Raw genomic sequence first — 23,752 nt, 5'->3', positions numbered from 1 at the left:
TGAATCTATCATTTTTCTTTAGCTCGCTTCGCCACCCCAGTTCAGACCCAGCTTCATGCAAATCAGTCTTGACCCTTTGCCTCATGGGAACAGTCCAGCCCGAACTGCCAAGCCAGGCCTTCCCTGAACCGGAAAGAAGCATCCTTGGACCGGTTTCTGGGTAACACCCTTCATCACCCAGCCTAGCTTGAATCCTGTGGCAAAGAGAGTAAGGGACCCACGTCTGAGCATACCCTGCCAACTTAGGGTGAACAAAGCAAACACAAGGAGATGATGGGCAGAGCGTTGAAAGTTTTTAGACACTCACCCCCAGTCACAAATCTGGGTTAAATCCATCATCATTCTTTAGCTCACTTTGCCATCTCAGTTCTACTACAATATTGTGAACATATGTCTATATATGTGAGTATAAATTTACTATTCTTAACTCCACCTCTACGGAGTTGCTGAAACACCGCCTTCTGGAGTAAAGAACGGCAAACCTCTATTTACATATATGCGCTTACTTTTACAATATTATGGTAGTTTATTTTTTGTAGACAATATTTCAGCAGATTGGTGTTAAAATCTCGGTATTCTGATAGAAAACCTGAACTTAGTTTGTGGCTATGAAAGGTTTTGTCCAGTTTAAGGGGTCTCATGCCCGGTGCAAGGAAGCCACAACATTTCAACCCATTTAATTCACACCACCAATATAAGTGCATGGTTCTGACTGATAAAGTAAGAAAGGGAGGCAAGAGCATCACACTTTTTGCATTTCTGATATTAGGGTATGTTACGCACTGTTACCATATGTGCATCTATATTATTTGAGTTTTATATAGCGCTAGCTAGACCAGAAGGTATCAGAGCACTTTAAGTGTTATGTGATAACATTTACAAGAGTGATAAAAACCTCTCTGTGGCCACCAATTGGTTTGTGAGTTCACACATTTGGTTTCTGATTGGACCTGGGGACAGGTTGATCTTAGGTGAAAAGGTCTGAAACAGTCAGAATCTGGTGATACAGCAACAACACAGGCTCAGCCCTCCCACCGGAACAGGACTGTACCTGTGCTAGATGGGATAAGGGCTTCTTATGGAGGACTTGGCTCAAGAGCAGGCATTGGAAACCCTGCAGTTCCCACACTTCTGTATGAGGTGTGGGAACCACAAGTTTGGTGGGGTGGGAAGCGCTGACAATACCAGTTTACACAACATCCTTGCTCCACTGTGCATCCATGTGCAACGACATTGGCCGATAAGAAGCCGTGCAGCCAATGCTTCAACTTATCATGCGCACTCACTCATCGTGAATCCAATGCACGAGGCGCTCTCTAAGGCCCTCATTATGAGAGGCTCCGTAAATGATGTGATTTTTATCAGGCCTTATAATGTCAGACTCCGCTGGATCGAACTTATCAGCTGCAATAAATACAACCCTATTACTAGTTTTTGGGGTATAATGTGGATTTTGGTGCCTACCAAAGAAATCTGCACTTTCTGTTTAATGCCTGGCATGTTTCCCCAAATAACTATCGCCTGGTTTGACCTGCCGATATTTATCACAAAACTCATAATTGCGATATGTGCGAAAACAGGAGTTACGACCCGTATCACAATTAACTGGGCAGCTTGTAATGAGGGCCTCAGCGTCTCCTTCCAACGCAAGTGGATTTCATTTCATTACAAGACCGGAGGCTACCATTATGCACAGCATCTTTTATTGCCACTCCTCTATTAGTCTCCAGCCACACTTCACAATAATAGGGATTTTGTATGCGTTTCGGGTCATGGAAAAGACTTCAGCTAGCAACTCAGCTATGGATGCAGGGGCCTGTTTGGAGGCAAACTGTCCTCCGACAGAGCAACAACCTCAAATTTAGCAGACCGCTGCGGCTGAGCTGGCTGAGGCATTGCTTTGCCCACTACATTTGGTTATCCTGGTCTTTCGGGGGCACACTTGGTAATTTGCACGTCCATCTCCGTCCTTAGTCATTCCTTAAAGGTAGGGATGCGGTGTTCAATGCACCTTCCAATAAAGAAGAATTTGGTTGATAGAATGAACAAGAACATGCAAATTATCATAATTAAAATTAATCATATGCAAATTTGTCCATTACATATTCATGTTGGGAATCCTAAAAACCTGAGTGGGTTTTACTTTCCATCAGGTCTACGAGCTGGACCTAATCTGTATTCCTTCTCTTCTGTGGGACATAAACAATTTCAGGTTTATTTCAGAGCCCTTGCTATCAGCATGTGGTGCATGCCTCCAGTATGACAGCTCGAAGACCAGGGCCTGTGATGGAACCTCTAACGCGCTCCCCGGTAGGCACTATATCATCTGCAGGAGTTCGCTCTCGACAGATATCCACAAAGCCCCGGAGACTGCGCTTGATATCTTCTCTGATATGTTGTTTATCCGGCCTTTTAAAACAATAAACATTAATTGGGAGAGTTAGGCAGCTGTGCAAGGAGCTGTTTTTCAGCTAAGTAGGACAATGTTTTTTGAGCAGGCGCTGCCAAGATCTTCGCAAACAAGACTTAGATTTGTGGATCAGCAGCGCGTTGATGGAAAAGGTCTCCAGGCTTCCGGATAGAGGACGAGAGCGCAGTGCCGGAGAGTCCAATGCCCTGCTGTGACTTTGAAGCAGTGCCGGAAGGGCCTACCGGGGGTTGGAAGATGTCCACAATGATTGGTTTATGCAAGTACTCAAATGGTGCAGTATTCTAGGGCGCTAGATGAGCAATAAGGAATTCACGCTTAACCGAATTAGGGCATCAGAGGAACCCTTGGGAATTGCATCTTCACAAGGCTGGGGAAACAGAGGAGGGACAAGGCTTTGGCCTTGGTGGACATCCACCTTGGGATGACTCAACAATGTTATATTGTATAGTTATTGTAATACTGTTCCAAGATGGCTGTCATGTTGGATCTAGAAGCACACGATGGCCATCTTAGAATTACAGAAAATAACCTTCCCAGATTGCTGCTCACCTCAATTGGCTTTGATAATACAAGGGCCGTAATTATACAAGTACCGGCAAAACCAACACTGACACCAAACAAGCATTGACAAAGTTAGACTGACTGGCCTTGATGTAGCTTATCCAAGTAAAACATTTTTTTATACATCCAGAAAGGAATTGTGATACCGTCTCCTAAGAGACAAATGTAGTTCCTGCAGAGCTACCCTCTGTAAGAAACCATGTCTCTACCCACCCCACTTACCTGATACACCAAAATGGATGTAGTGCTACCTTTTGAAGAACAAAGGGGAGGAGAGAAGGCAGAGAAAAGGACGCCAAATGCAGAAGTGGTCTCAAGAAAAGAAGAGACGCCGACTCGAACGAGGGGAAGGATGCCGATTCGGAGGACAGGCAAGACGCCGACCTGGAGGACAATCACAAGATTGTTCTGGTACGTTGGAGAGTGGCGAAGAGAAGACCGCGGAGCGGTCCCACAGAGTAAGAAAGGGGACGCGAGTAGCATATATAACGGAATAGATACTAACCAAGGATGAGGAGAGCTGAACAAAGGAGTGGTGGTCGCCATAGCCCATGCAGAGACACCCGCCACAACTCTGGAGAATTGTGGCTATGGTGGTAGGTGAATGGGAGGGGGTTGGGTGCCATCAAAAAAGCAGGAGAAAAGAGGATTGGGAGCACCTTCACAAGGGGAGGGAGTAGGTATCCCAAAAGAGGGAGACTACTTAAGGGCACCTAAGTTACTCGCTGACCTAGGAGGGTCTACGAGCACTTGGAGGTGAATACAGTCCGGAGACAAAGGTTGATCTAGTCTAGTGCATCTGGGAGAAGGAAGTCAGACCCTGTGAAGGGGAAACGGTAACATAGGACCAGTGAACTTTGCCTGAAACACCCTGAAAGAAAAACATGGGGTTCCCCTGTATGTGCATGATATACACTGGTGATGGTGACGGGAACACATTGGATTGGTTAATAGGATCACGTTTTGGACTAGGGTAAGGGAAGCACAGCTCTTGCCATAACAGTTTAGTACTCCCTATAATATTTATAAATCACTTACCTGTGTCTTTTCCTGTTTCTTGAGGGGCACTGATGGCAGCCATCACCCAGGACCTAGAGGGAAGAAAAGGAGAAAGGCTGTTACCCTGGCGACGTCATCCCAAAGAAGAGACTACCAGAAGAGCTGTCAACTGGAAAAACTCTGGTTGTGATACCTGGCTGCATCCCTATATACATTTGTCCTGAGTAAAGTTAGTAAAAAGCCATCATACGTTAACTAGACAAGCCTCCAACGCCTTATTTCAGACCATCCCACCACACCCTCCTGTTACCTGTCACATAAATACGCACAACTGTTGAGAAATTACACCAAACTCTAGCTCTTCCAAGGCATAGTCATAGTGTTACACTCTCTTCTGATATCAAGGGAGTCTGCCACTGCTTCGATTGTGACCAGGAATATCGAATCCTGAATATCGACAGGACAGACTACGGTTACAACAATATAGTGGGACAAAATATCTAAAGGAATGAACTATGTTTTTACTATTCTTAAGTCCACATCTACGTACGGTGAAGAGATATACATCACCACGGTACATATACATGGAGTTATGTACAGAAAATACTTAGAAGCTTACCTTTCTATATCTTGTCCTTCGATATTGTTATAACAATATTATGTCCCTTCGATATTTGAGATTCAATGTTACCAGCCTACACCATTGCTTCAGCTTGAATTGTTGTCTATGATGAGTCAAATCTCAGTCCTATCCGGATTTGGGCAACACTTCCTCAGGCTAGGTACCCAGAGGGAAATTCTTTGAACGTTAGTCTGGGATACGAGCAGAGCCAGCCTAGGGGTGTCTCACATAGGCCGAGTGAGCCAATAATGTCCATTCAGATAAATTGCGGGTCAGCTTATCTTCTGTGGATATGTTGAAAATCTGGCTTGGATCCGGCCCTTCGGCCCTAAGCTCATCACCCTCACCCCAGATAATTATGAAGACAAACCCATTACCAGTGCTTAATTAAGCCGGTTGTTTCCGGTGCTCGGCACCGGCATTTAATTGTCAACACCCGTGCTTGTGGCAGTTGGCCACAAGGTGGCGCTGTCTGAGATGACCACAACAACAGTCAATTATTCATTCAATATACATTAAAAATGACTATTAATTGCTGCCCAAACCATTCTTATAGCTGTGGAGGCCGGGAATAGTCTAAATTGTCACACTTGTAGGAGTGTGATGGTTCGTAGTTGTGTTGGTACTGTGATTGGCAGTGCTGGGAGGGGCAGGGCAATATGTGGTGCAAGGTGCAGTAGCCTCCTGATGAGGGCCCTGGCACATTTTTTTTTTTTTTTACAAATTAAGCAGCGCCCTTTACCAAGGTGAGGGTTCAACAGGATGACATCAAAACTGGGGCCTGGACGCAAGCAGACATATTTGCTCTACAACAGGCACAGAGACATTTCCATGTCTCCCCATCCTTTCTGAAGCTCCTCCTTCCTGCTGGAAGATGCTTCTAGGGATGAAGGAGGTGGCGTGCCCATCCTCCAGAAGCTTTGTAGGTCCACGATATGGCTATTTAGGAATCCAAGGCTGGACGCCATTGTGTTCTCCTCATTGAAGTTGCAGCGCCAGCCGGTCTCCATTGCCAGCCTTGCCCCTGGAGGGCAAATTCCTACAATGAGGCACTAATGCTGCAAGTGGAGAATAATGAACATGGCTAATGAGGCGCCGCGCCACGGAAGGCGCAGGGTCGCCAGCCACGCCCCCTTCTCTGGTGGGGTCTCCTAATTGGATGCCCCTTCAGGGCTTCCAATTGTGTGGCAACAGGGAGGTCATGGACACAGAACAAGGAGACCCCTGACAGCTCAGTGGGTTAATGCGACTGCTGCCAAGCTCTCTGTGTAACCTACCGGCCACAGGCCCCATCAACGGTTGCCGCAAGTCAACGTTTTGCTCTTCCTGTGGTATAAGGAGAGGGTTCTGATGATAATATTTATTTTTACAAAACTACAGGGGAATGCTCCTTTTTTTAATCATGCATAATTATAGCCCCAGATGGGGTGCATTGGGAGAGCTGGGTGCAGTGGTGCCCGTTTGCAGACACAGCTGGACAAGACATCAAAGGGTCGTGGCTGCCGCAGAATGGATGTCTGACTCTGGCTTGGCCCTTGTCCCATAGGCACTGACTTTTGAAGCAAAACAGAGTTGAGTCCAGATTCACAGGTAGCGCCTTCTCCCCTTCATATTGCATCTTTAACAGACATAACCCTCTATATGTGGGGCAGCTGCAGCACACCAAATCATCTCAAACGTGCTTTTCTGCAGAGTATGTCTTCAGCCAGGCTCGGCTGCCCCCTGCATACCCCCACTCTGAGACCAAGCGAGGTCACAGCTCTCTTTGTTTAACTAATGGGTGTAATTGCCCGTATTGAGGGGTTTAGTTCACCATGGGTATCTTCTGTGTTAAATTGGTTAAGGCAGTATTTTTTCAAGACCGACATCCCGCCATTATATACATGCATCGTGTCACACTGATTTAAACAAGTGACCGTTGTGTTAATCGAGGACACTGCGCTAATTAGGGCTGGAATTACTCGACACAAAGCACTGTCCCTTGGGAGTGCCAAGAGCGTGCAGCAAGAGACGTAGAGCGCGCGCCCCTGGCGTTGGAAGCGTAGCCACGTCCACGGCGGTGACGGTGACGTCTTGCGCTCGGTGTAGGGGAAGACGTCATGAAGCACATTCATGTGCGTAGCCACGTCGGTGACGACTTCCGCTCGGCGTAGGTGAAGACGTCATGAAGCAGTTTCCTGTGCCTCTTGGAGCTAAACTATTTCATTTGTAACCAGGAAACCTGGCTTTAAATCTCGGCTTCACCTCATGACCAAATTGTGTAATCAACACAAATGTGCGTAGCTGGGCCCCGTCTTGAGTGTGTCTCATATCTGAGACTATAGTGAAAGAGTTCAGTTCAGGGTGTGTGCTGTAGAAAAACCTCATTTATGTATATTTAATAGACAACATTGGTGCACATAAAGAGACAATTTTGGACATATATACAGTGCACATGACAAACTGACATCTCTAGGTTCACTCATATCCTTGTCAGAGCACCATAGCCGGGGAAATGGTCGTATTTAAAAACTATTACTGGTTACAGATGTCGGTGCAGCACCACAATCTAATGTACTAAAGAGAAAGGGCAGGCATTACAAAAATAACCTATTTTTTCTGGAAGAATCTTTACCATAGTTTTACATGACATTGGCTATATCACAAACATGATGAATGCGTGGATGACTCGGCTCATGCTTTTGGCTAGCACCCTCTCACCCCGGCAAAGATCTAGCTTAGCTCTCCCTAAGATGTTGCAAAAAAAAAAAAAAATATATATATATATATATATATATATATATATATATATATATATATATATATATATATATATATATATATCTATATATATATATATATATATGATAATGTAACATAACTGTATACATTTAATTTAAATCGAAAAATGTACAGTAAAAGTTACAACATATTAACCTGAATGTATATTACCTACTTAATTAACTAAATTACATATATTTAATTTAAAAGTAATATCACAAAAGAAAACATTAAAAACACCTACATTAGAATGTAAGTAAGTAATACGTTTTATTGTATAGTTAATTAAAACCATAACAATTTAAAAGATAATAGATATTACACTAAATTTTCGAACTACTTAATTAGCAATAAAATTAGCAAGATTCCATTATTTGGGTAGTTCTGTCAGTATACCTTGTTTAAAGTGGAGAGTGCATAGATCTAACTAAATCAAAATAAGACAGTTTCATTGCTAAGGTAAAACATAATTACATAACCAGTAAAAGTTAATTGTCAGTGTAAAAACATGTTCACAATACGAGGTAGGCAATGAATACACTGAGCTGTTTTATAAATGCAGTAAGCTATATTGCATTGACACCAAGTATCTTTCAGTGTACACCAATGAAACAATGAAACAATACAATATAGAGGGACAAAGTGGTTATTGCATGCTAGAACTATCACAGCTAGTGCCTCCGGTATACCCTCTTATGCTTAATGCTAACTGGGATTGTCCCTCCTGTTACTCTGGCCTATCCTCCTGGTACCACCTTCTCCAAGGGTAATGCAAAATGAAAGGGGAACCCACCAAAACGCCCAACTTAATCTTCGATTAAGGGACCCTTAAAAGTGCTAAGGCATTCCTTCGTAGAGGTTTTTAACTTGATAAATGAGCATTGTCTATCTGAAGAACACCATTCTCCAATTCAGCTCTTATTTACACCCCAACTGTTGAGCAGATAGACCTGTGCATATTACAAATGAAGTAATTAACGTCTAACGTTGTTTCAAAGGGAGGGCCGTCACCCGAACATTCAATAAATATTGATTTAAAATATTCACACATTTAGCATATCTCCCCAGCACCCCATGTGATTTACTGCTAAAGCAAAAATAAGATTCCGGTGCCCAAGAACATACTCCCTCTGCCCAAAAAATAGGCTTTAGCAGTAGTCGCCTTTGATGATCTAAAGCAGGGCGGCAGCATAACAAATGAAACCATGATTCTTGATAACTGTGGCATAACCTGCAATTATTTTCAACACCTGAGCTAGCCCAGCGCGGGTTGAAATCCCTTTCTGGTAGCGCAGGTAGTCTCATATAAAGGATTCGAGCCCGAAGAAATATTTTTGTGGTTTCCCAACGAGATAGGAATCCTTTAGAGGCTGCACCAAACCCTAGGCTATCAACAGTGAGTAAAATCCTGTTCCCAGGAAGCCATTTTCACTTGCTTGATAATGGCTGTCTTCCATGGAGAATGTGGGACGGTGCCATCCCCCAAGGCAGAAACTATAATCTTGAACAACGAAATCGCTTTATTAAATTGAGTGGACCATGGGTTACCTGGATTATCATAAATGGTTTTTAAAAGGCATTTTACCAAATTTTTGGGAGCCCTCCTGAACTTGATGTAATATTTTAACATGGAAGCCTTGCACTTGATTAATTGAGTTACTAGCCCTAGCCCTTATCTTAATCTGGAGTGTCGGACATGTTGCGGTTGGTGGAATAATGTTTTGTATGCTCTAATATGACATAACTCCAAGGTAGCGTCCAAGGCGCCTGGATAAGCAAAATGACTGTATTGCAGGGCTGGGGTTAAGGCTGCCTTTGTTACTGTTAAGATAGGTGAAGCAGAAGCGCTGCTGAGTAAGCGATTTAATTGTCCAATCCCATGAGTAATGGCTGCTGCCTTCTTTTTAAGGTCTTTTACTGGGGCAACAGCAGAGCCAATTTCGCTAAACCACACGCCCAGATATTTATAATGCCTTGCTGTAGTAATGGTGTTACCTTCCAATTACCAAGTTGCCATCTTCTTCCTTCGGTAACCACAGAAGATCAGGACTTTAGTTTTGGACTGATTCCCCTGTAGATGGGTAGCCTTGTTAAATCTACTCAAGGTGTCCAGAGCCCTTTTCAAACCCTACTTAGAGTCGTCAGCGTATTGAATTATTTGTAAGCAAACTGAGCTTAGCTTTGGAGCAACCAAACTACACGCGTCCAGTGCTTTCCTTAGATCAGCCGTATACAAATTAAACAGCATAGGTGGCAAAAACCAGCCCTGTTTTGACCCACAGTTTGTTTTTACTTTCTGTGTTACAGTCGTTGAGCTGGTTTTCACCCGAACACAAGCCTCTTTGTGTAATGAAATGATTGCTCCCCCCAAGCCGTGAGCTACCTCCAAAGGGTGGCCCTGTCCACTCTATCAAAAGCTGCACTGTAGTCTATAAAACAGCAAAGGAGAGGTGGTCTATTCCTCAGAAGGGCACGGTACCGGAGGACAGAAAGAGCTTAAATATTATCTACCGTGGATGCCCCAGCCCTAAATCCTGTTTGAAAAAATGGCAAAATATCCTCCTTGGCCACCCAGTTTTCTAAATGTTCCAATAAAATTCAGGCATACACTTTTGCCTCAATATCAAGTAGGGCAACCAATCTATAGTTTGCGGCTAGGGTCCGATCGCTGCTCTTAAGTATGGGGCATTAAATAGATCCTCTCCAGCCCTCTGGTATATCAGCATTTTAAAAAGAATGGTTATAAAGAGCTGACAACACTGTTGCCTTACTTATGTGTGCCTCCTCGAAAATGCCAAGCAAAAGACAAAGTTGATGGACAGAATGCAGAACAAATCAAAACATTCACCCTCAGTCAAGAGATCTAGGTTAAATCCATAATTCCTTTCCTCACCATGCCACCCCCGTTTAGACCTGGCCATATACAAATCAGTCTTGACCCTGTGCCTCATAGGAACAGTCTAGCCCGAACTGCTAAGCCAAGTGTTCCATGGACCAGAAACAAGCATCCTAGGACCGGTTTTGGGGTTTCACCCCTCATCAGCCAGGCTAGCTTTAATCCAGTGGCACAGTGAGCCCGGGAACCACGTCTGGGCATACCTGGCGCACTAAAGGCGAGAAAGCAAAAGACACACAGTTGATGGATGGAATGAAGAACAAATCAAAACATTCACCCCCTGTCAAGAGATCTTGGTTAAATCCATCATCCTTTTGCTCACCATGCCACCCCAGGCCGGCTGGGAGGCCATTCGGGCCAGGGGCTCCATCGGATTTCAAGTATTTTAATACTTTTGCCACCTTGCGACTGTTTGTTAAATTATCCTGGTCCAACTGGGTCTCTTCCTCGAGCTGCTCATATACCAAACCCTCTTGATGTTGTGGACTTGGCGCAGATGCTGTCAAATTTTCTTTGAAGGTTGGAATTGCAGTAACAGACTGTCCAGCCGCTGGTGGGTCGATGATCTGCTCCACATACAGCTCAGCTATATGACGTGCCCAAACTGCTTCAGAAACTAAATTTTCCCTGATTGTGTTACTATTTTTAAATGTATTAATATGGGCCCAGAATCGCGCTTGATTAGAGACCTTTAATAACTGAAAGACTGTGGCCCATCCTTTGTTGCAATAGTTGCTTTTGTAGGTTTTCCATGAGCCTTCCCCACTCCTGTAGGACACCTTCTAATTGATTTGTGGTTAAAATAAACTCCAATTCTTTTAACCAGGTACTAACCATAGGTTTACTTTCGGATAGCCACTTAATTCTTCTGACTAGCTTCACGGACTCTTCCCCTGTTGAGGTGCCCATATTGAAAAATGTGTCCGCTGGTTGTAGTGCAAGACTCAGCAAGCTCTTTAATGGATTGCGGTCACTTTCTGGTCTGATTGATATGTCAAAGTGACCCAATCGAGCGGGCTAAAAAAGTATAATCGATGGTTGATACAGTTTTATTGAAAATTCAGAATTTTATAGCCGTACCTAATTGTCGTGGACCTCGTGGGTTTATTAAATCGCTGGTTTTCAATTTCCATTTTGGTTGACATGTACTCCCATCAGGCTGATGCGTGAGGCCCAGTGTTCTATGTGTGACATTCGCCAATCTCCCTGCCTCCTGCCCCATGCTTTTTGTCGGACTGAATCTCATCTCTCTCTGGTTCACCGAATGTACAATCGTCAGTGCTCATGCTCTCTTGATTTCTTCTAATTCCCAGCTTCTACTTCCACCTGATGTGCCCTTAAGAATGCTTTGTGTTAGCTGTCCTGCGGGCGGGTTTAGTAAAACATACGGGTACTTCAGGACAATAGTTTTCTCCAGTTCAAGCCCCCAATCAGCAAAGATGTATTTTTCTGCTCACACTGCATGTCTCAAAATCCAGCTCCTCCATGCCGTTCTCAAGACTTCCCTTGTGGCATTCAAACCTGGACGGTCAAATTTTACCAATAGCAAGTCCTCCGAAGTATTATGTTTAAGAGCAGGGATATGGCTGCACAGTGTCAGCAGGTTCCCACGATTGAGCATATCCTGAGGACCCGTTAGGGCAGGACCTAGAAATAATACCAATTTCAGGGGCTCGCTGGGAATCACCCCTTTATTGACCAATGGAGCTGAGCTTAACGGCACTGGGTGAATTAGCAGGGAATCCACATATTCCATTGTTCCTTCTGTTATCTTACAATTATGTCAAAGCCCACGATTCGAGACCCGTTGTGGATGACAGGAACATTGAATGCCGCTTAAGTTCACCGGCTCCAGGATCCGGATCATAGACGATGTTCTTTCCCTGAGTGACTTTTGGGGATCCAGATATATTACTCTCTTCAGGAGAATCCAAATATTCGGCCCTAAAGTGTAGCCCTGACTATCAGAGTTGCAAGGTTCCACCGACTGATCACCTATATTGGGATCCCCAATTCTAGACGCATGATTATAACCCTGTGATGTGCATGTAAATACCCGGGCCCAACCATAGTACTTGTTTACTTGCATTCTTTTTTTTTTTTTTAAAGTTTTTATTGAAAAGAAACAGACATACAAATAAACAAACCAAACCTCACAAGGCAAATACATAATAGTACATTGTCATGGGACCGTGCAGGCAAAGCTCAAAGGCTAAATGAATACAATGCAATCAGATAGTACAGGGGGAGGGGCGGACAAGCGGAACATTAACCATAGATGACGAGTGAATGTCAATTAGGGGGACGAAGACACATCAATGGTCGCACCCTGTGGGGGGTACATATATTACCATGATAAGCATTCCACTGGGACCAGATTCTACCCCATTTCCTGGGACGTCCCCGGGAAAGGTACACAGTCTTCTCCCGGAACATGCACCAGTCCATGTTTTCTTTCCACTTGGATAGGGTAGGCGGGCTATGTGACCCCCAGAGCTGGGCAATGTCCCTCTTCGCGACCATATTTCCAAGGGTCGCCCATATAATCTGTGCTGAGCTGTAGTCATTAGGCTCCCAGACATTCAACAAACAATGCCTGGCCTCGGGCAGCAGGGACACACCCGTGACACTCTTCATAACTGCATGTACTCGGGACCAGAACCTGACCATTTCCGGGCATTCCCACAATATGTGGAGAAAGGAACCAGACATACCACAGCCATGCTTACATAACCCATCCAAGGAAAAACCCATTCGAACCAGACAAGGCCCAGTGACATACACTCGATGAAGAATCTTAAGTTGGACGAACCTCAAGCGAGCAGGAATGGCGACCTCCTTGGGCGAGGACAAAGCAGTTTGCCAGTCCTCATCATCCAATTCAAGTCCGTCTGCACACCATGCAGCCCGGAGGCGGACCAACAAGTCAGCTCTGTTATTAATGAGTTTCTTATAAATCAAGGAGATCGTGCTGTCGGGCACATGACCATCCAAAATGCGGTCCTCCAAGGGGAAGACTCAGGAATATCAGCACCCGCAGCAAACACAGACAACAGAGCATGACGAATCTGGGCGTATCTAAAGAATTCATTGTCACTAAGCTCATACTCCACTCGCAGTACATCAAAGGACTTGACAGTACCCTTCGACCACAAATCACCCACTCTACTGATACCAATCATGTCCCATTTATCAAAACCTTTCGTTTTCCACAGATGGCCCAAGCATTCCGAATCATACAAAGGGGTGGCCCGAGTAAACCTGCCACACCAACCCAAGGCCGCATTCGCATCACGCTACACTCTCACTGCAGTCTTAGTGGGACCGGTCAGTGTTCCACGGAGACTACGAGAATACAACGCTCTGCGGAAGGTCCCCCCTGGCAAAATAAATCTGTCCATGGAGAACGCCGGGGCAGGGCCCGGTGCGTAGGTCGCATGATTAATCGCACTTAACTGGGATGCCCAATAGTAACGTCTGATGTCCGGGAGGGCTATACCGCCATCATACCATGGAAGCGTGAGTTTAGAAAGCGAAATACGGGCACGCCCATCCCAGACCAATTGTCTCTGCAGACTCTCCACTTCACGAAAATAGCCCGAGGCAATCGGGTCAAAGGAATTCTGAAGTGCGTACAGAAATCGAGGCAGAGACATCATCTTGAAAGCGCCGCCATACCGAGGGGCGACAGCGGCAACCTACGCCAGCGAGCCACATCAAGCTTGAGCCGCTGAAGGGGGGGCAATAAATTAAGCTCATAACGCCTGGAGGGGTTCAAGGAAACATAAATCCCCAAGTACTTAAACCCGGTCTCCGTCACGGGAATCGGAAATCTACGCGGCAATGGAGGGAGATCTCCAGCCAAAACGTAGACGCAGGATTTAGCCCAATTGATGGGACAAGACCGGAGTTCTTACCGAAAGAAGTAAGAACATCAAAAAGCACATTAAGGGACTTTTTAGGGGAGGTGAGATATAGAAGGATATCGTCCGCGTACAATGAGACTCGATCCTCAAAATCAGGAGACCATCAGATACCCCGCATAGAAGGTTCCCAACGGAGCCACTCCGCCAGAGGCTCGAGAGCGAGAGCAAAGAGCAAAGGGGACAGCGGACAGTCCTGACGGGTGCCCCGTCCAAGCGTAAAAACGCAAGACACTCTGCGATTAACAACCACCTGGGCCAGGGGATTTTCATAAAGAAGTTTCACCCAGGCTATGAAGCCCGGCCCAAACCCGAATTTCGAGAGGGCCGCCCAAAGGTAGGGCCATTCGATAGTGTCGAAGGCCATGGTGGCGTCGAGAGAAGCCAAAATGGCCGGTTCAGTAAGCGTCTCGTCTCTCGCGAGGACCTCGTGGAGTCTGCGCAGATTCAAAGCGGTGTTGCAATGCGAGATAAAACCGGAATGATCTGGATGGATCAAGTCCCCGATCACGGTCACCAAGCGATTAGCCACCAGTTTGGCCAAAATTTTAGGTTCAGCATTGAGTAAAGAGATGGGTCTATATGAAGTACAACGATCCCGAGGCTTAACCTCCTTGGGAATGACGACGATGGTAGCAAGTCGTTGGTCCAAGGGGAGGGAGCCAGACTCCAAAGCCTCGAGGAACATGTCACGTAAATAGGGCGCCATTTTGTCGGGTCGCAGCTTGTACAATTCAATGGGCAAACCATTGGGGCCCATCGCCTTACCCGAGCGGAGGGAACGAATAGCAACCGCAATTTCATCAACTGTAAGCGGAGCGTCCATGAGGTCTCTGTCAGAGTCCGAGAGGCGAGGCAAAGCAACGTCCCGCAACAGCAAACGGGAGTCTTCCTCATCCCTGTCACAAAAGGAGGTGTACACTGTCTCAAAGTGAGCCGCGAAACACTGAACGATCCCAGCAGGGTCAGTGACACACTCACCATCAAGCCTATCAATCACGGGGACCACACGATTCACTCTCTCCGTCTTGTCCAACCACGCTAGCAATTTACCCGCCTTATCGCCCATATCATACAGTCGTCCCTGCTGCTCCCTATACATCACTTTCGCAGCATCTGTTACAAGAGCCTTGTAGTCGGCTTGTTTCAAAGCAAGGGAGTGCAACTTGGTACTGGAGACGCCCAACCGAAGATCGTCTTCCAAAGCGGCAATCTCGGATTCGATGCGCACAACCTCCACATTTGCAGCCTCTTTAGCAGCGACAATCAAGGATAAAGACCGACCACGTATAACAGTTTTAAATGCTTCCCATAACGAAACAGCAGAAAAAACAGACCCCACATTGTCCTCAAAATAGTGATCATCGCCCGCCCCTACCTCATATCGGAGCCACAAGGGGGAGTGATCGGAAATACCCCTAGGGAGGTGACGAATTTCTCTGATGGAGGAGGACTGGGCCGCCGGCAGTAAGAAATAGTCCAATCTATTAAGGCTGCCGTGTGCCCCAGAATGGAAAGTGTACTGTAGCTGTGTAGGGTGTAGTAGCCTCCAGGCGTCCACAAGCCCGAAGGTCTCTAGCAAATCACTCAACCACCTGTGCGACCGGGGTAGGTCCCTGGGAGGATGACGATCAGAGGTGCCAGAGACAACCGAGTTCAAATCTCCACCCAGGATCAGAAGCCCCTCGGGAAGGTCCAAAAGGACTCGACACAGATCAGCATAAGTTAAAGCCTGCAGACCCGGGGGACATAGACTGACAGTATGGACAATGTCTGCCCCTCCCACCTGCCAGTGAGCACAGCATAGCGCCCCCCTGTCGTCCAGTCTAACCTCGTCAACTGCGAAAGGGAGAGAGGACTGAATGAGAATACCAGCCCCCCTGGACCCAGAAGTAAACCTCGAGTGGGCCACCAACCGATAACCGCGCCTATTCATTGCCTGACAAGCGTTGCCTATTAAGTGCGTCTCCTGTAGGAGTACAATATCGGGGGAGTGACGCCTAAGGAATCGCAAAACAATACTACGCTTAATTCTGTCCCCTAATCCATTGACATTCCAGGATAACAGTCTCAACTCGCCGCCCCCCATCACCGAAAAGTGGAAAGAGCAGGACCCACACAGAACCCCACGATCAGTACAGATGAGAAAAACAATACGATGCCTTGCGAGTAAACAGAAACACACACACACCCCCCACCACCCCCCGACTTGTCCCCGTTACTCCCCCCACCCTGCACCCCTGCGTAAGACTAAGAAGCCACCCCAACTTGCAGTGTGCCTGTCGCCCCACTACTAAACTAAGCTACACAAAGAACCCAGGAGGAGGAAGAGTCCCCATTTGCCCCCGCCACCCCCAGGCTGATCTAGGCCTAATAAAAGACCCAAGTCCAGACTCAGCTGAAACAGCATAAACGTTCAGACGCCGGGATCCACAGGTGAAGTCCTCATTCAGCCACACCGCCGTCGGCGCCTCCGGGGTGCTCAGCATGTTCATTTCTCATAGGCAGGGAGTCGAGCCAGTCACTGACATTTTCAGGGCGATCAAAAAAGAATACACGTTCCCGATATCCAATCCGGAGCCTGGTAGGGAACAACAAGGAGTACTTGAGACCCAAGTCCAGCAATCGCTTCTTAACTCCCTGAAATCCAAGTCGTCGTTTTTGGACAAGCGGCGAAAAGTCCGGATAAAAGGAAACGGAAGCATTTTCAAAGTTCACTGGGCCCTTGTCCCGCGAGGCCTGCAGAACCGCGTCTCGGTCTCTGAAGTGGAACAACCGGGCAATTATGGGCCTCGGGGGTGCGCCCGGCTTAGCCTTCCCGCCGGGAACACGATGAGCGCGCTCAACCGCAAAGAACTTGCTGAGTCCAGCAGGAGAAAGATAGTTGGCAATCAAATCCTCCACCAAGAGGTCGACCCCCCTAGTCTCGGGATTCTCCGGGACACCAATAAGGCGCACATTGTTACGACGGGCCCTATTTTCGTAGTCCTCGAGACGGCGAGCCATTTGGTCATGTGAGGAACGCAGATTGCCGATCTCAGCCTGGGCGTCTGCGACATCCGCAGTAAGGCTAGATGTCTTCAAGCCCAATGACTCAACCCTTTCATTAGTCTTTGAGAGATCCGCTCTAATCAGCGTAATGTCCACGGCCACCGTGTCGATCTTGGAGGCTAAGGCCTTGTACTGCTGTCCCATAGAGGCCTGCATGCTGGCGATGGCTCCCATGACGTCATGCAAGGATGGGTCAGAAGACGCTGAAAAGGGGTCTTAGGGTTATACGAAGCACGGCCCGCAGCGCCGGGCGACCCCTTGACCTGCGAATAATGGTCCATGATATTAGTCTGATTTTGGCCACCACGGAGAGGTGCCTTAGTCTTGTGCTTCTCAAGAGGCTGTCTGGTGGCCATTTTGGAAAAGGGACCCGAAGGGGTCCTTGCGACCTGGTGAAAATGGCCGGGCGCAAAGTGTCCAGATAGTCAACAAGTCAAATTCCGATAATAGTAGGCGCAAAAGGGCCGAGTTACAGGCAGGTAGTCGTGCCAGTACCAAAGAGAAAGGAGACAACAGGCCAGCCGAAGGTGGTGAAAGGCTTCCCCCCTGCTCATCAAGGCCGGGAGCAGAAATCGAAACCGAAAGTCAGGAGGGGTCGACCGGAGGGGACCCCTGCAGCCGTTGTTGATCAACTACTCCACGGCCCACCCCCGGTCTACCTCGGGGTGGGCCTCAAAAAGTAGAAACGATGCAAAAGTGGACCCCAGCATCCAAATTCGATTATTCAAAGTGTTCGAAGATCAGCAAGGATGTGCGAACAAAAGCCCGTCCTCGAAATCAGGATGTTGCCAGGATAATCGTGAAGGGTGGCGTGGGTCCGGGGAGCTCTGTGCTCACGCGACCATCTTGGATGCCCGCGAAGCTCCTCCTCCGTTTACTTGCATTCTTAACGATTCAGGATTCTTCTTGCTGCTGCCCATGAGTTTCAACTCTAAAACCCACATTAAAAACAGTTTTCCCGAAAGCCAATTCCGTAGGCAGGTCAACCTGTATATTTACTTTGTTGCCACCTGACCGGCTGGCGATTCCGAAACTTTAGGAGCTATCTGCTGAGACTCACCCATCTTCGTCTGCCCAAATATTGGGTATACATAGGTAGGGTTACTTGATAATAATTTAGGCATTGGTTTTTCTAATAAACGTTGTTTTTTAGTTTGCCTTTTTAGTTTCTCTTTTGCCCTCCTTGATGCTGAAAGTTTAAGAAACCCAGCGCTTGGTCGCTTACAATTAGGAGTTCTCTGGGCGCCAAGCTCCTTTCTTGCTCAGGCTTACCCACTTGTGTGACTGTGTCTATCTCTAGCTGTGTGCAAACTGTATTAGATTGGAATAATAATGGCTCAGTCCCCTGCTCACCCTTTGTTGCAGATCAACTCCTCTGGCATAAAACTTGTTACCAGAGAGGATATATGCGCCCTGGAAGTATTATAATGTCCTTCACCAATGCACACAATGCCTCTGGGAGATCACTAAGTTTATTAATAATAGGCTTAAAGTATATTTTGTATATAGATTAACATGAATATATTTAAAATTTGTTTTTTGATATAGTAAATGTACTATGTTTGAACATACCCTGGGATTCTGTATTTATTATTTATTTATTTTATTTATAAAGTTTTATATAGCGCGGACTAGATCCCGAAGGATATCAGAGCGCTTTACAGTTATAGGGAAAGGTAACTATCAGATCATGAATCAACATGGGTAGTAAAATAATCATAAGATCAAAGAGTTCACGCACAACAATTCAATTATAAGTCCAGAGTCGACAAGGATAGGGATATATGATGTAGCGTGGTGATAAAAGGATAGTAAGTGAATAATCATAAACAGGAATAATAGTCAAAACTATAGTAAAATCTAAACATGAATTATATGGGGCTTCTACTAAGCATTGATGCAACCATTATTGAAATATATAGTTGCCTACGAATTTTGCAGTACAATTCAGAGTTTATCCAACTCCAGCGTGCTTATTTTAAAATCCAATTGTGTCAATTTTCTCCCTAAATCTGCCAGATGTGTTGCAAATGACTGAAGTAAATGTATCTGCATTTCCATTTTACTAGATTGCCAGAGGGCGTCCTGGCCATTGTATCCTACAAGGAGCTCATGTCCCCCAACGTTGAGATCTTTTGGGAGACCAAATCTGAAACGGGGGAGTAACTGTTTGCCCTCCGTCCCAGTATCGGAGTTTGGCTAAGCGTATACTCTATTTGCCCTTCCATGGCAGCGCCAAAACTGGTTCGAAAGACATACATTAAAGTGTATATTTTTCTAGTCCATGTTAGGCGCTGGTAGTAATTTTTTTTTTTTTCAAAACAAATTTTATTAGTTTTATTTCGGGTGTTGAAGCATAGCAAAAAAAAACGGCACCACTCCCTGAACACCAGAGAAATAGTGAGCAAACAGTAATCACCATCATCAAGCTATGCAAGCAGTATTCAATAGGTCCACCCATCCCTAAACTCCCTTTCCCCCAAACCCCCATCTTAAGAGTCTCCCGCCCGGATCCCACCCCTAACCCCTCACAGTGTCAGCGTGGTCCAATAGTTAATTCAATGCAGTAGCAAAGTTCGTGCGTGAGTCCGTTCACCCCAGGTCCACAAGCGGGTGTCCATCATCACTATCTTGACTTGTCGGCGGTTCCAGCCACAACCCCCTATATTCCGCCCATCTCTTCCAGATTTTAAAATGCTTTTGGGGGCAGCCCATGGCTACAAACACTGGACGCTCCAGCCCCATACAGAAGTCTAATCCCCTTTTCCATACCCCTAACAGGGGAGCCCTTGTGTCTTTCCAGGCTCGGGCGATGTCACGTTTGGCCACTGTAAGGCCTAAAAGTAGTAAGTGTTGTTTATAGATGTTACCCCTCACTTGTTCCATAACATGCAAAAGGCCCAATTGCGGTGAGCGGGGAAGGTCCCACCCCAACACTTCAGACAGACAGTCCCAGACACCAGTCCAGAACCTCGCCAGTTTAACACACTCCCACACCGTATGCACGAAGGTTCCAATCGCACTGCCACACCGCAAGCAATCAGGGGAGGCTATCAGGCCCGCCCTCCATAATCTCTCTCTAGTATAATAGGCCCTATGCAAGTATTTGAACTGGATAAAGCGCAGGCGAACCGCTATCGCTGCCCCCCTCGGGGCTTCCAGGGCTTCCCTCCAGTCCTCTTCCTCCAGGTCTCCTATGTCCCCCTCCCAAGCAGACCGCAGAGTGTCTAGAGAAGAGGAGCAATGCGTAATTAACGTTTGATATATGCTGGAGATTTTCTTCGTGCCTAACTCACCCATGAAGACCTTAGCCTCCAGCGGGCTGAATTCGGGCAGTGACTCTAGACCGACCAGGGAGCTGGTAGTAATTTTTGAAGTGTTGTTTGTGAAGAGAGATGGGCTTCCTCTGGTGTGGGTGGGTGTTTTGTTTTTGCATGTCCCTCCCTAAACCCCTCCTTACCCTCAACCCCTTCTTATCCTTCCCTCAAACATTCCGATTCAGGAGGAAGTATTACTTTAGCACTACTAAATGGAGTGCAAACCCAAGTTTGGAAATCAGGCGCTTAGAAGTTGTGGATTCTTTCAGCTGCAATTTTCACTTAACGCTGCAGAGAATATTTTAATTTTCCAAATTTTCACTGGATATACCTTTAAACGTAGTAGTAGCTTGCTAATATCCCACGTTTTAGACGTAAATTTAGGATTCATGATGAAAGGAAGTGGCCTCGGGGAAAGCAGTGAACAGTCCCATAGCTATAATGTTGTAGTTCTTTAATAGAGTCACAGACTGTATTTTCGATTCCAATTTTACACACTTAAAGGTTAAAGAAAATGCTGCAATGATATTGTGCATGCGTTGAAAAGCACAAAACACCCTAATATTGCCAGTGGGAGCTGGGGAGGGCTTTGTCTGCATTGACCATCTGCAGGAGAAAGTTCAGTGGGTCTGGAGTAGTCCTGGAAATTCATGAGTTTTTTAGACTTCCGGCTTGCACCTCTTAGAATTCTGTGAATCACAAAACATGCGAGGATGGTGGCCAACCACTGGAAGAAACGTAGGATCACACACTGCACAGATTTTGGGCAGGGTTAAGAGGGGTAGTGGGCAGGGATCAGGCCCAAAACCCACCTGGCCTGCTCTTGAAATGTAGAAGTGAGAGGGGGCCCAAACTCTCCAATCTTGCTCCTGTGTGTAAACAGTGTGACAAAAAAATCAGCTTTAGTTCACCTCTCTTGATGAGGACAGGTATGAAAGCTTGTTTTTATTTCACTGTAGAACAAAACAACAAATCTTCCCTTTTATGTGCTAATGAAATACCTGTACAAAGCCAGTTTGTTGACAACGTTTCCTTTCACTGTTTTTAATTAACACAACAGTCTCTATTGAGAGGTACATATAGCTATTTTCCCGTCATTCACCCTTTGATGAACTCCTGCTGAGAAAGGTGCATGCGTAATTGGTAGCGCTTTGTTCCTGATGCTAATTTGAAAAGTGAGAACTTCTTTGAAATTTGTAATTTTCCTCTATTGCCATGCATGACTTGGAAGTTGGAAGAAGGGAAAACTTCACTGAAGTTTATAAATTTCATCTAGTGCTACGTGTCTCTCGAAAGATGGCAGAAGGGATAACTTAATTGGAGTTTCTACATTTCGTCTAGTGGCACGCGTGTCATGGAAGATGACAGAAGGGAAAACTTGAAGTATGTAAATTTCATCTAGCGCCAAGCATGTCTTGAAAGAAGGGAAAAGTTCACTGAAGTTTGTAAATTTCATCTAGTGCTACGTGTGTCTGGAAGATGAAAGAAGGGAAAACTTAAGATGAAAGAAGGGAATACTTAAGATGACAGAAGGGAAAATTTAAGAAGAAAGAAGGGAAAACTTAAGATGGAAGAAGGGAAAACTTAAGATGAAAGAAGGGAAAACAAGATGGAAGAAGGGAAAACTTAAGATGAAAGAAGGGAAAATTTAAGATGGAAGAAGGGAAAACTTAAGATGAAAGAAGGGAAAACTTAAGATGAAAGAAGGGAAAACTTAAGATGGAAGAAGGGAAAACTTCACTGAAGTGTGTAAATTTCGTCTAGTGCCACGCATGTCTTGGAAAATTTAAGAAGGGAAAACGTAATTGAGGTTTGTAAGTTTCATCTGATGGCACGCATATTGGTAGATGGATGAAGGGAAAACCTCACTGATGTTTGTAAATTTCATCTGGTGCCACATATCTCTCAAAAGATGGCAGAAGGGATAACTTAATTGAAGTTTGTAAATTTCGTCTAGTGCCACACTTGTCTTTGAAGATGGGTGAAGGGAAAACTTGAAGTTTGTAAATTTCGTCTAGGTCCACGCATGTCTTGGAATATGGGAGAAGGTAAAAGTTCATTGAAATTTCAAATTTTCCTCTAGTACACGCATGTCTTGGGAGATGGAAGAAGGGAAAACTTCACTGAAGTTTGCAAATTTCGTCTAGTGCCACGTGTCTTGTGAAAGATGGCAGAAGGGATAACTTAATTGAAGTTTGTAAATTTCGTCTAGTGCCACACGTGTTTTGAAGATGGGTGAAGGGAAAACTTGAAGTTTGTAAATTTCGTCTAGTGCCACACATGTCTTTGAAGATGGGTGAAGGGAAAACTTGAAGTTTGTAAATTTCGTCTAGGTCCACGCATGTCTTGGAATATGGGAGAAGGTAAAACTTCATTGAAATTTCAAATTTTCCTCTAGTACACGCATGTCTTGGGAGATGGAAGAAGGGAAAACTTCACTGAAGTTTGGAAATTTCGTCTAGTGCCACGTGTCTCTTGAAAGATGGCAGAAGGGATAACTTTATTGAAGTTTGTAAATTTCGTCTAGTGGCACGTGTGTCTTGGGAGATGGATGAAGGGAAAACTTCACTAAAGTTTGCAAATTTCATCAAGTGCCATGCGTGTCTTGGAAGATGGAAAAAGGGAAAACTTAATTGACGTTTGTAAATTTCATTTAGCGCCAAGCATGTCTTGAAAGAAGGGAAAACTTCACAGAAGTTTGTAAATTTCATCTAGTGCCACGCGTGAATTGGAAAATGGAAGAAGGGAAAACTTCATTGACGTTTGTAAATTTCATCTAGCGCCACGAGTGTCTTAAAGATAGCCCCACCCCGCTACAGACTCTGTGCACTTGGATTGTGAACCTTTTCGAAAATAGAATCGAGAGAGCAACCCAGAATTCTGATGATGGACAGATAGGGAAAGAGAATGGGCATTTGATGTGTCCTTTGTAATCAAGTGGTCCTTGTAGAGGTTAACATGCTTTTGGGGACTGAGTTAGAGTTTGGCGGCAAGGGTACTCTGTCACAACTCCGCCAAACATTTGGTCTTCACACCCAATTTAAAGACAGAAGAACTTAAGTATGTCATGACGGAGCCTACTCTGCCTTGTCACTGACATAGTACTCCAACCAGCCAACGTAGTGCGAGCCATCGGAGGTTCACATATAACACCATCCAACTTATTTAGAGCGGACATTTTTGTATGTTTTT

General features: G+C 45.6%; 1 protein-coding gene across 1 annotated transcript in view; it reads right to left on the bottom strand.

Moving 5' to 3' along the window:
• TNFAIP8L1 (TNF alpha induced protein 8 like 1) overlaps window positions 1-23,752 on the bottom strand; it is a 635,767-nt gene that overhangs the window by 501,053 nt on the left and 110,962 nt on the right. Inside the window, exon 3 of the mRNA XM_078669950.1 lies at window positions 4,031-4,083. Within this exon, the coding sequence (XP_078526076.1) occupies window positions 4,031-4,083 (53 nt within the window). The remainder of the gene's footprint in view (window positions 1-4,030; window positions 4,084-23,752) is intronic.

The sequence above is a fragment of the Lissotriton helveticus genome, chromosome 12 (genome assembly GCF_964261635.1).
Source record: "Lissotriton helveticus chromosome 12, aLisHel1.1, whole genome shotgun sequence".
Classification (NCBI taxonomy): Eukaryota; Metazoa; Chordata; class Amphibia; order Caudata; family Salamandridae; genus Lissotriton; species Lissotriton helveticus.
The sequence above is the reverse complement of the archived record's forward strand: the minus strand, read 5'-3'. Positions and strand labels throughout refer to the sequence as shown.